General features: G+C 38.6%; 1 protein-coding gene across 5 annotated transcripts in view; it reads left to right on the plus strand.

Moving 5' to 3' along the window:
* CENPK (centromere protein K) overlaps positions 1-18,179 on the plus strand; it is a 49,307-nt gene that overhangs the window by 23,434 nt on the left and 7,694 nt on the right. For all 5 annotated transcript variants that reach the window (XM_023210465.2, XM_023210462.3, XM_023210463.1 and 2 more), the window contains 4 exons: positions 2,524-2,570; positions 16,491-16,573; positions 16,673-16,771; positions 17,111-17,237. In XM_023210465.2, coding sequence (XP_023066233.1) covers positions 2,524-2,570; positions 16,491-16,573; positions 16,673-16,771; positions 17,111-17,237 — 356 coding nt within the window. The remainder of the gene's footprint in view (positions 1-2,523; positions 2,571-16,490; positions 16,574-16,672; positions 16,772-17,110; positions 17,238-18,179) is intronic.

An 18,179-nucleotide genomic window follows, 5' to 3' on the forward strand; every position in this document is an offset into this window, starting at 1 on the left:
TGTGTGTGTGTGTGTGTGTGTGTGTGTGTGTGTGTGTCTGCGTCTGCTTTGGGGACTTTTTCTTTGTCTTCAGCTTTTAGAAGAATAATTATGTATCTTGGCCTGGCTTTCTTTGGCTTTATCTTACTTAGGAGTCACTCAGATTCTTGAATATGTAGATTTATGTCTTTTGCAGAATGTGAGAACTTTTTAGCTCTCATTTGATGTATTTTTTTTAGCAACTCCCGCCAGCTTCTTTCTCCTTTCCTGGAATTTCAGTAACATGAATGTTAGACCTTTTGTTACAGTTAGTTACCCAAGTCCCCAAGGTTTTGTTTAAAGAAAATTTTTTAGTTGTGGTAAAATATAAACTTTACAATTTTAACCATTTTTAAGTGTATAGTTCACAGTAGTGTTAAGTACATTTACATTTTTGTGCGGTGTATCTTCAGAACTTTTTCATCTTGCAAATCTGAAACTCTAAACACATTAAACAGCAACTCTCCTTTTCCATCTTCCCCCAGCCCTGGCAACCTCAATTCTACTTTCTATTAATTTGATTAGTTTAGATATCTTATATAATGGAATCATATAGTATTTGTGTTTTTGTGGGTGGCTTATTTTACTTAGTGTAATGTCCTCAAAGGTCTTCCATGTTGTAGTACGTTAGAATTTCCTTCCTTTTTAAAGTCTGAATAGTATTCCATTGTATGTATATACCACAGTTTGTTTATCCATTCATCTGTCAGCGGAAACTTGGGTTGCTTTCGTCATTTCATTACTCTGAATGTGAGTGCTGCTATGAACATGGATGTGCAGTTATCTCTTTTGAGGCCCTGCTTTCAATTATTTTGGACGTCTACCAGAAATAAAATTAGTAGATCATATGATAGTTCTATTTTAAGTCTTTTGAGGAACCACCATACTATTTTCCGTAATGGTTGCACCATATTACAATCTCACCAACAGTGCACATGGTTTCAGTTTCTCAACATCCTTGTCAACACTTGTTACTTTCTGTTTTTTTTTGATAATAGCTGTCTGCCATGGCCTAAATATGTCCCACGAAATTCATGTTAAAACTTAATCACCAGTATGATAGTGTTAAAAGGTGGGGTCTTTAGGATGTGATTAGTGAGCTTCTTATGGAGGTTGAAGGGGGTGTCTAGTCTTTTTTTCCCCCTTTTGCCTTCCACTATGAGAGGACACAGCAAGAAGACACCATCTTGGAAGCAGAGAGCAAGCCCTTCCCAGACACTGTAAATATTCTAATACAAACCTATCTAGGAAGCACATGTAGAAAGTTCTTTCCTGTTAGAAGGCTTTCTAGAAAAGCAGATACCATTGAAAGTTTTCAGTAGCCTGTCATTTGAGAAGTTTCAAATAGCACTTCGTTAGGAAAGGAAAATTTCTAGTGTAAGGATTGAACACATTAAAATTTGCTATACAAAATTACACACTTGTTTCTACTCATCAGGCTGACAAAAATTTTAGAAGAGTTGTAATGTTTCTTGCTGTTTTTTCTTCGTAGCTCATGGGAATGTCTTTAGAAAGGAAGCTGACATTCTCGATTCAGATTCAAAATACATATTTCATTCTCTGAAATTTCATTTCTGAGAATCTGTTCTATAGAAATGAGAGCACCAGTACATAAAAACATATATAAAAGCCTGCTTACTGCATCCTTATTTGTTATGGCTAGAGACTAGACACAAAGTTAGTCTAAAATCAAAGTGTTCAATCAATAGGGAAATCACTCAGTATATTATGGTATATTCATTTTGGAATATCATGCAGCCATTAAAAGTTATGAATTAGACCTATATAAGTCTAGGTTTTCCTGGGGGCTTTATTGAGTGAAAGTAAGATGAATATAATATGTATGATATGATCCCATTCTTATAAAACCAATGATGATAAAAATAACCCTTTTAAGTGTATGTATATGTATGTTACATATGTGTACATAGGATACATGACTGCAGGGAAGGTATTTGAGGAACACACTATAGATGATTAGCTTTGCTTTTGAGGGTTTGAAGAACAAAAGAAGAAAAAGGCAGTAAATGATACATAAATAGAATCAAATTTATCTAAAATTGTATGTAGTTGGCTATATGTGCAAAGATGTTAAACATAAATAAAATGAAAACTACACACATTTCATAAAAAGTTGTGTATTATCAAGGCAGGTGGATCACTGGAGGTCAGGTGTTCAAGACTGGCTTGGCCAACATGGTGAAACCTCATCTCTACTAAAAATACAAAAATGAGCCGGGCATGTTGGTGGATGCCTATAATCCCAGCCACTCAGGAGGCTGAGGCACGAGAATTGCTTGAACCAGGGAAGTGGAGGTTGCAGTGAGCCAAATCGTACCATTGCACTGCAGCCTGGGTGACAAGAGGGAAACTCTGTCTTGGGGGGAAAAGAGTTGTATATTAAATAAATGGAGATGGAAAGAATTATCTTAGAAAACTGCAAAATTAAATTCTTGATTTTTGAGAGTTAACTATGTGTGACTTTGTTTTGTTTTGTTTTTGTAGTAATTCCCTTGACTGAAGATGTTCTCATAACATTAGGAAAAGAAGAGGTAAGCCACTCAATGAATTTGTAGTGACCCCAAGTAATTTCTAACTAGATCTATTTTAGATAAGTTCATAACATAAGAAATAGGATGAAACTACTCTAAAACCATATTAAATTTTCCCGTTTTATTTATGTTTTATTGAACATAATATTTGAATTTTGTTTTGTTATGTTACATTATGTTATTTTTGAGACAGAGTCTTGCTCTGTTGCCCAGGCTGGAATGCATTGGCACAATCCCGGCTCACTATAACCTGTACCTCCCAGGGTGAAGCGATTCTCCTACCTCTGCCTCCTGAGTAGCTAGGATTACAGGCATGTGCCACCATGCCTGGCTAATTTTTGTATTTTTAGTAGAGACGGGGTTTCACCATGTTGGCCAAGCTGATCTTGAACTCCTGACTTTGTGATCCGCCCGCCTTGGCTCCAAAATGCTGGGATTACAGGTGTGAGCCACCACACCTGGCCTAAGGATTTGAATTTTGAACTCGATTTTTGCATCAGAACTATGACTGAAGTTAATGGTTATGTGTAAACGTTAATCTCATATCTAGTTTTTAGTTGATTAAACTTAATAATAAAAGCAAAATATTAAACATAGCTTAATGACCCCATACATGCATCTCTCCTTCTGCTGTGGACTAAATATTTGTGTCTCCCCAAATCCATACGTTGAAATCTATTCCCCAGTGTGATGATATTAGGAGATGAGACCTTTGGGAGGTGATTAGGTCCTGGATGTAGGACCTTCATAAATGAAATTAATGCCCTTGTAAATGTCTGAAGAGACCAGTGTCCTCCCCTTCCATCATGTGAGGACACAACTAGAAGGTACTGTCTGTGAAGACATGGGCCCTCAGTAGACATTGAATCTTGGACTTCCTAGCTGACAGAATTGTGAGAAATAAATTTCTAGTTTTTATAAGCTGCCCAGTCTGTGGTATTTTGTTATAGGAAACTGAATGGACTATGACAGAAAGTTGGTACTGAGAAGTGGAGGTGATACTATAACAAATACCAAAAAATATGTAAACATCTTTGGAACTGGGTAATCAGTAGTAGCTGGAAGAATTTTGAAATGCGTGCAAAGGCCTACATTGCTGTGAGCTGACCTTTAAAAGTGATTCTGGTAGGAACTGAGGTTATAAGAGAGCTGTAGAAAAAGCCTCAGTTTTCTTAGCGAATACTTGAATAGTCCTGAAAAGAATGTTGGTAGAAATATGCACAGTAATGGCCATTTTGATAGGTCTCATCTGAAAAGAAAGAACATGTTTCCAAGGACAGAGAGGAAAAAAATCAAAGTATTTTTCCTAGTCTCCCTCACCACTCAATATAACATAACACTTCTGGTTACCAAAATGAGTGGAGAATTCTCCTCACCAGCAACCAATTCTTTGGCAGATTCTGCAGAAGATGATTCTCTCCTAAGCACCAGTTGGGTGTCCTCTTAATTCACTTCAGTTCTGACACAGTCTACTTGGAGGTAACATCAGATCCCACAGGTTAGGCGCTCAGTCCCACATGCTTAACCCTAGTTTCAGATACCAGTTGCCAGTAATAGATTGTCGCCTGTATTCTGACTGACTGTAAATCAGGGGTTTCCATGATCCCCTCCTCCTCAGGTTTGATTAATTTGCCAGAGCAGCTCACAGAACTCAGAGATAAACTTACTTTCATTTACTCATGTGTCATAAGAGGTATTACAGAGGATACATGGCTGGGCATGGTGGCTCACACCTGTAATCCCAGCACTTTGGGAATCTGAAGAGGATGGGTCACTTGAGCCTAGGTGTTCAAGACCAGCCTGGGCAATACAGTAAAAGCCTGTCCCTACAAAAAAAAAAACAAAAAAACAAAAAAAAAAAAAGAAATCTTTTGTGTGTGGTAGTGTGTGCCTGTAGTCCCAGGTACTTGGGAGGCTGAGGTGGGAGGATTGCTTGAGCCTGGGAGGTTGAGGCTGCAGTGAGCCATGGTCGCATCACTGCCTTCCAGCCTGGGCAACAGAGTGAAACCCTGTCTCAAAAAAAGAAAAAAGAAAAAAAGATACAGATGAACAGCCAGATGGAAAAGATGTGTAGGGCAAGTCATGGTGGAAGGGACATGGAGCTTCCATGCTGTCTCTGGACATGGTACTCTCCAGAAACTTACCTGTGTTCAGCTATCTAGAAGCTCCCCATACCCAGTTCTTTTGGGGTTTTATGGAAGTTTCATTATGTAGGTACGATTGATTAAATCATTTGCCGTTGATGACCACCTTAACTCTCAGTTCTTCTCCCCTCCCCAGAGTTTTGAGGGGCGGTGCTGGAAGTCCTAACTCTCTAGTCAGGTTTTGGTCTTTTTTTTAATGACCTGTCCCCATCCTGATGTTACTGAGGGGCTCCCAGCCATCACTCAACTCATGCATATAAAAAGATACCACAATAGGGGTAAAAAAACCAAATATATGTTTTACAGTATCACAATGTTATTGCATAGTGGAGTAAATACCATTCTTATTATAAAGAGGCGAAGAGCTTGGCTGAATTACATTCCTGCCCTAGTGTTTTGTGAAAGATAGAACTTACAGGAATGAAGTTGAATCTTTGAGGAAATAGTTAAGAAAAGTGTTGAAGGTATGGCTTGACTTCTCTTAACTGTGTATAGTAAAATGTGGGAAGAGAAAAATGACTTAAATTGATAATAAAAAATGAAGCTGAATTTAAATGTTTGAAAAATTGTCAGCCTATCCATATTGTAAAGAATGAGAAAGGCTGTTTGGGAAAGAACTTAAAGGGTGTGGCCAAATGACCGTCTCATAAGGAGATTAGTCAGCCATCTCAACTGAAGCCAGGAGCTGTTGTTCAAAACAATGGAAGAATGCAATGTAAGGGCTACTGGAGTTTGTGGGACCTTGAGCTGTACTGCCTAGCATGAACTCATGCTGTGGGCTCTGCTCCCTATACTTAAACTGTGTTCATCAGTTGCCCCAGGTGCAGCTTCAGTGTGTCTAGATGTGGCAGAGGCTGCAGTGGTCACCCTTCTGGAGGGTCATCTCCTCCAGGGTGCAGAATGCAGAAGCCAGGGGTAATGGCTGGTTCCACCTGGGTTTTAAAGGAAGGAGCCTCCTGGCAGAGCCTTCAGCTTATGACCTCAGCCCAGGAGAGCCATGGTGCCCAGGCACAGCGATACTGTGAGTGAAGCACAGACAGAGCTGCTGGAGGGCCATTTTGCCAAGCTGTGGGAACAAGGATGCTCAGAGCTGTGGGACCCCAAATCTCTCCTCAGCAAAGCTGCAGGGGCAGAACCACCTTCACCCTAGTGGGCCTGGAAAACAGCATTGAACCAAAGATTATTCTTGGGCCTTAAGATTTAATGTTGTTTACCCTGTTGTGTTGGGAGTTGATTGGGACATGTTACCCCTTCTTTCCTATTTTGGAATAGAAATGTCTATCCTATGCCCTCCCACCATTGTATTTTTGAAGCACAAAACCTGTTTGATTTCACAAGTTCACAACTGGAGTTCAATTTGCTTCAAAATCTATTGTACTGTGAATTTTACTCATTTAATTTAAATCATATTTATATAAGATGTTAGACTTCAAACCTTTGAGTTGATGTTAACCTTTCAGAATAAGTTAAGACTTTTGTGGCCATTGGGATGGAATGAATATACTTGTGCATGTGAGGAAGACATGAATTTCTGAGTTTTAAATATGAATGTCCAGACAAGGATCATAGAACTTTCTCAAACCTTAAATGTCAATAATGTCATGTTTTTAAAGTATCAGTTCATAAGGTTAAAATATAGAAGAGAAGATAGAAGCAAACAAAAATTTTTACAAGTTGTAGGGCATGGAAAGAGGTAAGTATGTGCCTAGAGACAGAAATCATGATGAAAAGAGTTTGTCTGCCCCCACAGAATTGAAGAAAGTCTTGGGATTTAAAGGAACCTGTTACTGCAAAACTCAGAGTTCAAGTGTGGAGCTAAAATCAAGGCTATTTCTTTAAAATCGGAATATAGATGGTGAAATTTTCTTAGCTTACTGTTGCTAATTTCTTATCCATGTATCTGAAAACTGGAAGTATATGATATGGAGACAGTAAACTAGTGAGGCTCTTGACTCAGGGATACCAGGTTGGGTGGTTAGTAGGGGTGGTGTGCAGGTCAAAAGTCAGAAAGATCAAGTTAACATTTTTATTTTGCATGGTGTACTGTTAGTTCCCTCTATTGCTCTCTCTGTCTGCAGAGGTCCCTAGTGTTTTATGAAATATAAAACTTATGAGGAATGAAGTTGAATCTTTTGCTGAGGAAATACTTAAATGAAATGTTGAAGGTATGGCTTGGCTTCTCTTGGACTGTATAGTAAAAGTGAGAAGAGAAAAATGACAAAGAAATTGCTAATCAAAAAAGAACATAGCCTTAGACGGGAGATAAAGTATTTTCAAAAGAAAATATTTCTAAGTAATAATATATGGAGTCCCCAGTGAAAAAGCAGGGTGGGCACACATCATAAAACCTTATTCATAAACAGCACTCTTAGTAAGTTTTTGAGTTTTAAGTATGAATGTCCAGACAAGGATCATAGACATCTGTGAAATGTCTCTAAGTTGAAAGACAAGTTCAAAACAACTGAACAAAGATGAGCCTCAAGGAGAGACAATTCAGGGAACCAACGAGAATTTAAAGAAATAATACCATCCACAGGATAAGAAAAAATTTTGATTCCACAAAATAACAATGCCAGTTTTTTAAAAAGGACCACTTTACACCATCTAGGATGGCTATAATCAAAGAACAGACAATAACATGGGTTGGTGAAGAAGTACAAAAATTGGAATAGTGGTATACTATTTTAGAAAGCAGTATGGAAATTTCTCAAAAGGTAAAAGAGTTAGTATATGACGCAGCAGTTTCATTCCTAGATATATACCCAGGAGGGATGAAAACGTGTGTATCCACACAAAAAGTTACACATGAATGTTCATAGCATCATTTTTCTTACAGGCAAAAAGAAAAAACAACCTCAAATATCCATCAATTGATGAATGAATAAAATGCAGTATATCCTAACAGTGGCACATTATTGAACAATAAAAAGAAATGAGGTACAGATACATGCTAAAATATGGATGTACCTTGAAAACATGCTAAGTGAAACAAGCCAGTTTCAAAGAACTGCTGTCTTAGTCTGTTTCCTTCTGCTATTGCAGAGCATCACAGACTGGGTAATTTATTTTTAAAAAGTTTATTCACCAATTGGGCGTGGTGGCTCACACCTGTAATCCCAGCACTTTGGGAGGCCAAGGCGGGTGGATCATGAGGTCAGGAGATAAAGACCATCCTGGCTAGCATGATGAAACCCTGTCTCTACTAAAAATACAAAAAAATTAGCTGGGCGTGGTAGTGGGCGCCTGTAGTCCCAGCTATCTGGGAGGCTGAGGCAGGAGAATGGAATGAACCCAGAAGGTGGAGCTTGCAGTGAGCTGAGATTGCGCCACTGGACTCCAGCCTGGGCAACAGAGCGAGACTCCATCTCAAAAAAAAAAAAAAAAAGTTTATTCACCTATAGCTGAAAAAGTTTATTAAAAACTTTGTTCATACATAGTTGCAGGGAGAATTGAGCACATCTGTGCAACTCTACTGGGAAAGAACTCCTGTAAGCTTATCCCGTGTGCCTTTTTCTTTGTCTATATTAAGGTTTCCTCTCACTTTAACTCCAACAAAACAAAGTTCCACTTATTTTAACTGCAGAACTTTAAAAAGGTTGAGAATCTAAGAGCATGGTGCTGTTTCTAGTGAGGCAGGGCCATCTTACTGTATTATAGCACAGCAAGAGGATAGAAGGTGGAAATGAATACAAGAGACAGGAAAAGGGGGGTTGAACTGCCATGATAACTAACCTCCTCTGGCAATTATGGCATTAGTCAGTTCATGAGGGCGGAGCCCCCAATTGCTTCCTAAAGACCCTACCTCTTAACACCGCCACAATGGCAACCAAGTTTCTATAGTCATGGAAATGTAAAGAATGGGTCAGGAATGGGAAAAAAGGACAATTGGAATAATAGAAGAAATAAAGCTAAACTGAAGTTATGAAATTTTACTATTAGAAGTTGGAGAATATTTAAAAATGGAAGGCAAGAAATAATTAAATAATACATGGACATTTTCTCAGAATAAAAGATAATTCTTCTCCTAACCCCCACCCCTATATACATATATTTTTTTCTTTGAAACAGGTTATTACTCTATTGCCCCGGTTGGAGTGTAGTAAGATTATAGCTGTCTCATCTCAAACTCCTGGGGTCAAATGATCTTCCTGCCTTAGCTTCCCAAGCAGCTGGGAGTACAGGTGTGTGCCACCATGCCTGGCTAATTTTTTTATTTTTTATGTTTGTTTTTTCATAGAGATGGGGTCTCACTATGTTGTTCAGGCTGGTGTCAAATTCCTGGTCTCAAGCAGGTCTCCCACCTTGACCTCCCAAAGTGCTGAGATTACAGGCGTGAGCCACTGTGCTCGGCTTAGATAATGATTCTTTACATTGAAAAAGATCCACCAAATTTCCAACACAATTTAGAATTACCCACGGTAGATGATCCAGCAAAATTTTTCCCTTTCGAGCAACTCTTAGCAACCCCAAACTAGCAACTGTAGCTTAGAGTGGCCAAAATCCAAACTTGATGCAGTGCCAGCATCTGTCCCAAAAACTTTCATTTTAGCTAGTTTTCATTACAGTTAAAAATAAGAAGGGGATTGCATATTTAGCTTGCTTCTCATTTTACATTTTGTTGTATATTCAGTGAGCCAGCTCTACAGGAACTGGTTCTATCATTGTATATTTTACTGGTAACTTCTACCTACAGTAACTTACTACAGTGCAGCTGTTGTTTTATACCATCGGTGACTCAGTAACCATCTGGCATCAGAGTTTACCCACCCTGTAATCCTTCCTTTTCTCAAACAGTGCTTTCCTCATGTTTCAGCTAGCAGGAGTTATTATAGCAAATCTCATTTGTAATGCTGGTTGGGTCATAGTTTTCTCTAAGACTACCTTCAGGTGCAATGATTTGTGGGATAGACTCACTGGACTCGGAAGAACTGCTATTCTCTTGGTTGCAGCTTATTAAAATGAGAGAGAACATTACAATGAACAAAGGAAAAGGCACATGGGATAAGCTTACAGGAATTCTTTCCCAGTAGAGTTGCATGGATGCACTTAATTCTTCCCGCAACTATGTGTGACATCTCATGTGGTGAGTTGGCAACTAGGGAATCTCACTTGAGCCTTGTTGTCTAGGGTTTTTATTGGGGGTCAGTCAGGTATGCATGCAGTGCTTGTGTGACTGACCTTAACTATGTATACTCCATCCACCTAGAGTAAAAATGCATTCAACACAAATCACATAGTTAGCATAAACTCTCTAATCAAACTGGTGCCATGTGACCCAAGGTTCTAGACATAGAAAAATGCTCAAGCAGAATATTCCAAGGGCTCAGAGCTTATTTGCAGGGAACTGACCAAGGGCAGTTCTGAAGACAGGCTTTAGTAATGTCAAGGTTTTTGCAATCTAGACCTGCTGAGTTAACTCTTTACTGCACAATTGTCTTTTCACCTCCCTCCCTCCCTCTCTTCCTGTCTTCCTCTCTTCCTTCCGTCCTTCACAGGGTTTTGCTCTGTCACTCAGGCTGCTTTGCAGTGGCATCATCTCAGCTCATTGTAGCCTTGACCTCAGGCTCAAGGGGTTCTCCTACCTCAGCCTCCTGAGTACCTGGGACTAGGGGTGTGCACCACCACATCTGGCTAAGTTTTGTATTTTTTGGTAGAGATGGGATTTGCCATGTTTCCCAGGCTTGTGTGCACTCCAGGGCTCAAGTAATCTGCCTGCTTCAGCCTCCCAAAGCGCTGGAACTACAGGCATGAGCCACGGTGCCCGACTCCTTTTCACTTTCTCTGTGGTGTTTTGGAGAACTTAAGTTCCTAATTTGATTAACTCCAAACTCAAGTTTTCTATTAAGGTCTGAGCTCAAAATCTGAGAACCGTTTGCCCAATTCAGGGTCACAAAGATTTTCTCCTTTGTTTTCTGTTAAAAGTTTTTAAGTTTTAGGTTTCAGTATTTAGGTTCATGATCCATTTTGAGTTAATGTTTATGTATATATAGTATGAGTTGGTGCTATAGGGTCTTTTTTTTTTTCATTTGGATACTGACTGTTCCAGTGGTATTTGTTGAAGAAACTATCTTTTCTTTTTTGAATTTCCTTTATGCTTTTGTTGAAAATTAGTGACCATATATGTGTGTATCTATTTCTGAACTCTATTTTTCTCTATTCTATGCTTTGGATATTTCTGGTTTTTTTTTGTTCTGTGTTTCTGTCTTTAAGCCAATACCACATTATCTTTTTTACTGAAGCTTCAAAATGAGTCTTGAAATTAAGTATTATGAATTCTCTAACTTTGTTGTTCTTTTCAAAATTGTTTCATACTTCCATGTAACTTTTAGAATTGGTTTGTCATTTTGCCCCATAAAAAGCTGGAACTTTGATTGAAATTTCCCTGAATCTATAGGTTAATTTGTGGAAGATTGCTATCTTTAACATATTTAGTCTGAATGCAGATCCATTAGCACTGTATCATCTTTGTATTTATTTAGGTCCCCATTTATTTGGTATTTAAAAATTTTGTCTCACTGGTGTTTTGCAGTTTTCAGCATACAGGTCTACCACATCTTTTGTCAAATTCATCCTTTTAGTATTTCATAATTTTGACTATTAAAATGGTATTCTTTTAAATTTCAATTTTTGTTGTTGTTGAGACGGAGTCTCACTTTGTCTCCCAGGCTGGAGTGCAGTGGCGCAATCTCGGCTCACTGCAAGCTCCACCTCCCAGGTTCACGCCATTCTCCTGCCTCAGCCTCCCAAGCAGCTGGGACTACAGGCGCCCGCCACCATGCCCAGCTAATTTTCTTTTGTATTTTTAGTAGAGACGGGGTTTCACCACGTTGGCCAGGATGGTCTCGATCTCCTGACCTTGTGATCTGCCTGCCTTGGCCTACCAAAGTGCTGGGATTATAGACGTGAGCCACCGTGCCTGGGCTTCAATTTCAATTTTTATTTATTACTATAAATACAAATATAATTAGTATTTATATATTGATTTTGTATCCTTGAGATACTATTATTCTATATATTATCTGAGATGAAACACAATTTTACATATTTTTTCCCTTCTGTATGATTTTTATATGTTTTTGGGGGGTTATTTTGCTGTCCTAGAACTTGTACTTCAGTAAAATATTGAATAGAAACAGTAAGAATGGACATCTTTTCCTTATTCCTGAGGTTATCAGAAAACATTTGCCCTTTCACCATTAAGTGTGATGTTAGCAGTAGGTTTTTCATAGATACTTTTAATCAGACTGCAGAAATTTTCTTCTGTTACAGTTTATGAAGTCTTATTTTATCCTCCCACCCTCCCTCCCTCCCGTCCTTCTGTCCTTCCATCCTTCCATCCTTCCGTCCTTCTTTCTGTCATTCCCACTCTGTTGCCCAGGGTGGAGTACAGTGGCACGATCTCAGTTCACTACAATCTCTGCCTCCTGGGTTCAAGCAATTCTCCTGCCTCAGCCTCCCGAGTAGCTTGGATTACAGGCACCTGTCACCGCTTTGGGCTAATTTATGTGTTTTTAGTAGAGGCGGGGTTCCGCCATGTTGACCAGGCTGGCCTTGAACTCCTAACCTCAGGTCCTCGGGCTCCCAAAGTGTTGGGATTACAGGCATGAGCCACTGCCCCGGCCTAAGTCTTTTATTTTAAAATCACAAATTAATATTGAATTTGGTTACTTACTCTTCTTGAATTTATTGAGGTTATTAAATGTTTTTCTCCTTTTTTAAATCTGTTGATATGGTGAATTACATTGATTGATTTTTAAAATTGATTTTTTTTTTTTTTGGAGATGGAGTTTCGCTCTTGTTGTCCAGGCTGGAGTGCAATGGCATGATCTTGGCTCGCTGCAATCTCCACCTCCCGGTTCAACCAATTCTCCTGCCTCAGCCTCCCAAGTAGCTGGGATTACAGGCTTGCTCCACCACACCTGGCTAATTTTATATTTTTAGTAGAGATAGGGTTTCTCCATGTTGGTCAGGCTGGTCTCAAACTCCCAAATTCAGGTGATCCGCCTGCCTCAGCCTCCGAAAGTTCTGGGATTACAGGCATGACCCACCGCCCAGCCTTAAAATTGATTTTATCTGCTTGCTTAACTGCATATTCCTGTGATAAACCCCACTTTGCCATAGTATATTAATCTTTCTTACTTATTGCTGAATGTAATTTGCTGAAATTTTATGAGATTTTTGCTTCTGTGTTCATGAGGTATATTGGTCTGTGGTTTTCTTTTTTGTGATATCTTTGTTAGACTTTAATACCAGCCTCATGGAACAAATTAGGAAGTATTCTCTTCTCTTCTAAAGAGTTTGTGTAGAATAGAAATTTTTTATTCCTGACGTGTTTGTTTGAATTCACAGATAAAACCATCTGGGCCTAAAATTTTCTCATAAACTGAATAAAAATTTAGAGACCAATAAAAATTTTCATCTGTGAAAATTTTTAATTACAAATTCTGTTTCTCTGGAGCCAGTCAGATTTCTTATTTGTCTAAATGAGCTTTGGTAGCTTATGTCTCTCAAATAATTTATTTATCTGATTTGTCAAATTTAGTGACAAGATTGTCCATAACGTTTCTCCATTATCATTTTAATGTTTGTAGTGATGTCAACTGTCTCATTTCTGATATTGGTGATTTATGTCCTTATCCCCACCCCGTAATTAATCTAATTTTATTGACCTTCTCAAAAAACAATTTTCATTGCTTTTTCCTTATTTTTTATGTTGTACTGATTGAACTTCTTTGTTGTTATTATTTCCTCAACTTACTGTGGGTTTTATTTACTCTTTTTTCATATTTCTTATGATAGAAGCTGAGGTTATTAATTTGAGAACTTTCTTTTCTTTTAAAATAGGCTTTTAGGCCAGGTGCAGTGGCTCACGCCTGTAATCCCAGCACTTTGGGAGGCTGAGGTAGGCATATCACGAGGTCAGGAGATGGAGACCATCTGGCCAATATAGTGAAACCATATCTCTACTAAAAATACAAAAATTAGCTGGGTGTGGTAGCACGCACCTGTAGTCCCAGCTACTTGGGAGGCTGAAGCAAGATAATCTCTTGAACTCGGGAGACGGAGGTTGCAGTGAGCCAAGATAGTGCTGCTGCACTGCAGCCTGGCAACAGAGCGAGATTCTGTCTCAAAAAAATAGATTTTTAGTGCTCTGAATTCTTGTCTGAGTACTGCTTTTGCTTCATCCCAGAAATCTTGATGTTGCATGTCAATTGTTTGGGGGATGAAAAAATAACAGACAAATTTTGATGTTAATGTTTTTATTTCTACTGAGTTATAATAATTTCCTATTTTCCTATTGGTTGCTTCTTTGATCCATGGATTATTTAGAAGTATGTTTTTGGTATCCAAATGGTTGCAAAGTTTTCTAGATACCTTTCTATTATTTTTCAATTTAATGCCATTGTTAGACCATATTTAATATAATCAATATGGTTGCATTGAAAGATGTGTTATTGATTTATATTTTTGTGGGGGAGGGAGGGTTGGGAGCAGAGGATCTCCATTGCCCAGGCTGGGTGCAGTGTTGATATCATAAATCACTGCAGCCTTGAACTCTTGGCCTCAAACAACCTTTTCACCTTAGCCTCCTAAAGTGATAGAATTACAGGAATGAGTTACCAGGCTTGGCCTTGATTTATCTTTCTTTTCATCCTACTGTTTTTCTGTTCCTGTTTTTTCCTTTTCCCACTTTCTTGGATTGTGTGTGTTGTTGTCGTCATTGTTGTCGTTGTTGTTGTCGTCGTCGTCGTCGTTGAGGCAGGGTCTTGCTCTGTTAACCAGGCTGGCATACAGTGGTATGATCTCAGCTCACTGCAGCCTCCACCTCCTGGCCTCATGTGATCCTCCTGCCTCAGCCGTCCAAGTAGCTGGGACTACAGGCTTGTGGCATCATGCCTGGCTAATTTTTGTATTTATTTATAGAGACAGGGTTTCGCCATGTTGCCCAGGCTGGTGTCTGATTATCAGTATTGGCTTATCAGTTATTTTTTTTTTTTTTCATAGTTACTTTAGGGTTTGTAATATACATGTTGAACTTACCTGATTTATGTTTAAAAAGAGCTAATGGAAACCCTTGTGATCAGGAGAATGGAACACTAGTGCCTATTGTAATTCTCTTTAGTCGTCTTTGTTGTTCCTGAAATCCCTCAAGCATACTTTTGCCTCCTGGCCTTAGTACTTACTATTCCCTTTCCCTGGGACATTCTTTTGCTAGAGAATAGCATGTTTTCCTTTGTCTTCTTTCTCTGTTTTTTTTTTTTTTTTTTTTTTTGAGTCAGAGTCTCACTCTTGTCACCCAGGCTGGAGTATGGTGGTTTGATCTCGGCTCACTGCAACCTCCACCTCCCGGGTTGACGCGATTTTCCTGCCTCAGCCTCACGAGTAGCTGGGACTACAGGCGCCCACCACCACGCCCGGCTGATTTTGTATTTTTAGTAGAGATGGGGTTTCACCATCTTGGCCAGGCCTGTCTCGATCTCCTGACCTTGTGATCCACCCGCCTCGGCCTCCCAAAGTACTGGGATTACAGGCTTGAGCCACCGCACCTGGCCTTTCTCTGTTACTTAAATGTTACCTGATCAGAGAAGTCTTTTCATATCATACTACCTAAAGTATCCATTTCTTGCTCTTCATGCCTTTACTTTTATTTTGATTTTTTTTTTCTTTATGACACTTGACCATTGCTGGAGTAAATGTCTGAATTCCCCTCTTTGTTCTGTTCACCTTTGCATCTCTCTCTCCTTCAGCAATGCCTAATAGTCAATGATTGATCACAAATTTGATTGAATGATTGATTGAATAAATATTGAATGAGTGAGTCATTTGTGTCTGTTTTGTACAGTCTCCTTAGAAAAGGTACCTGGGGCTGGGCATGGTGGCTCACACCTGTAATCCCAGCACTTTGGGAGGCTAAGGCGGGTGGATCACAAGCTCAGGAGTTTGAGTCCAGTCTGGCCAATACGGTGAAACCTAGTCTGTACTAAAAATACAAAAATTAGCTGGGCATGGTGGGGCGCACCTGTAATCCCAACTACTCGGGAGGCTGAGGCAGGAGAATCATTTGAACCCGGGAGGCCGAGGTTGCAGTGAGCCAAGTTCACACCACTGCACTCCAGCCTGGGCGACAAAACAAGACTCTATCTCAAAAAATAAAAATGAAAAAGAAAAGAAAAGGTACCTCTGCGGCCGGGCGCGGTCGCTCACGCCTGTAACCCCAGCACTTTGGGAAGCCGAGGCGGGTGGATCATGAGGTCAGGAGATGGAGACTATCCTGGCTAACATGGTGAAACCCCATCTCTACTAAAAACACAAAAAATTAGCCTGGCATGGTGGTGGGCGCCTGTAGTCCCAGCTACTGGAGGAGGCTGAGGCAGGAGAATGGCGTGAACCTGGGAGGTGGAGCTTGCAGTGAGCTGAGATGGCACTACTGCCCTCCAGCCTGGGTGACAGAGCAAGACTCCATCTCAAAAACAACAAAAAAATAGAAGGTACCTAATCTCTGATTACTGAAAACACACCATTATCTTGCCTTTCCATATGAAATTAAAATTTACTACCCAAAACCCCTTCTGATATTTTTGAATTTAACCATAGAATATTACCACAAATTTAGCACCTACTGTGTATTTACCTTTTCAAATGCTTTCTGCTAGGCTTTTTTACTACTGATGTCTGAATGGAAGTATCCTGGACCACTATGTAAATTTGACTGTTGTTCAGAAATAAAACTGTAAGATTAAAGACTGAGCAATTAATTTGAATTATTTTATTCTAGTTCCAAAAGCTGAGACAAGATCTTGAAATGGTACTGTCCACTATGGAGTCAAAGAATGAAAAGTTAAAGGAAGACTTAGAAAGGTATGTTTATGTTATAATTACTATTAATCATTCATATGTATTAAGTGGCCTTTAAAGTTTTATTTAGATATTGCTTGTTTTGTTTTTCCATGTCAAAAGAGAACAACGGTGGTTGGATGAACAGCAACAGATAATGGAATCTCTTAATGTACTGCACAGTGAATTGAAAAATAAGGTCGAAACATTTTCTGAATCAAGGTATTAATTTTATGTTCTAGGTTTTTAAAATAGGAAAAGTATTTTATTTTTTGTGTTACATGAAACATAGATGAAGTTAATTTTACTAGGAATCAGGAGTCTTGGCCTAACTTTTGTTAACTATTAGCTATTATATGATATTTTATGAGTGACTTGACTTGACTGTACCTTTGGTTTCTCTACTTGTTATATACACAATATTATTTTCAAAAAGGTAGTTATTTGGTTTGAGCAAATGAAGTTTTAACAAAATTTTCGATCAACTTCATGAATAACTAGTTACATGTGCATATGTGTTTTATCACTTAAATGTTTCTCTTAATTTTTTAAATCTATTAGAATCTTTAATGAGCTGAAAACTAAAATGCTTAATGTAAAAGAATATAAGGAGAAACTCTTGAGTACCTTGGGCAAGTTTCTAGAAGACCATTTTCCTGTGCCTGATAGAAGTGTTAAAAAGAAAAAGGTAAGTTTTAGAGAAGACATTTATATAAATTACCATATTTGAAATTATTTTAGGTGGGTTTATAAGCATATTTTCTTATTTAGTTCAAAGGTATGCACATGTATGGAAATATGCCATTATCACATTATATTTATTGAAACACTAGAAGCAACCTAATTATTCAATAAAATGGGATTAAGTATATGTATATCTTTTTGGAGGGGGCGCGGGGACAGAGTCTCTGTCACTCAGGCTGGAGTTCAGTGGTGTGATCTCAGCTCACTGCAACCTCTGCCTCCTGGGTTCAAGTGATTCTCGTGCCTTAGCTTTCAGAGTAGCTGGGACTACAGGTGTGCGCCACCACGCCCAGCTAATTTTTTGTATTTGTAGTAGAGAGGGGATTTCACCAAGTTGCCCAGGCTGGTCTTGAACTCCTGAGCTCAGGCAATCTGCCCACCTCAGCCTCCCAAGTGGGACGATTAGATGTTAGGATTACAGGTGTGAGCCACTGCACCCAGCCAGAGTATATTTTTTATATTACATCCATATGATGGGAGTAAGTCAACTTGTCATATAATGTATTGAACACCTTCAGATAAGTTAATGAAATACAACTAACTGTTGAACAAATAAAATACTGATGATTAAATTGTTTGAATCTAATTTATGTTTAAAAAATTGATAGTGCTTATGTCTGAGAGCTAGGATTGTAGGTGGTTTTTTTGCTTTTCACAATTTTTTCAGTTTTCTGTGATGAATGTGTACAACTTTTTAAATCAAAAGAATGATGTTTACAATTTGTTACAGATTATTGTAAGTTATTGACTATTTTAATAGTAGCTATAATGAAATAAACCTTTTCTGAAAAAGCAAATAAATATTTTATTGAGAGGCAGAAGATTGTGAACGGTTCTTTTATATATATATATATATATATATATATATATATATATATATATATAT

Source organism: Piliocolobus tephrosceles, chromosome 4 (genome assembly GCF_002776525.5).
Source record: "Piliocolobus tephrosceles isolate RC106 chromosome 4, ASM277652v3, whole genome shotgun sequence".
NCBI classification, from domain to species: domain Eukaryota; kingdom Metazoa; phylum Chordata; class Mammalia; order Primates; family Cercopithecidae; genus Piliocolobus; species Piliocolobus tephrosceles.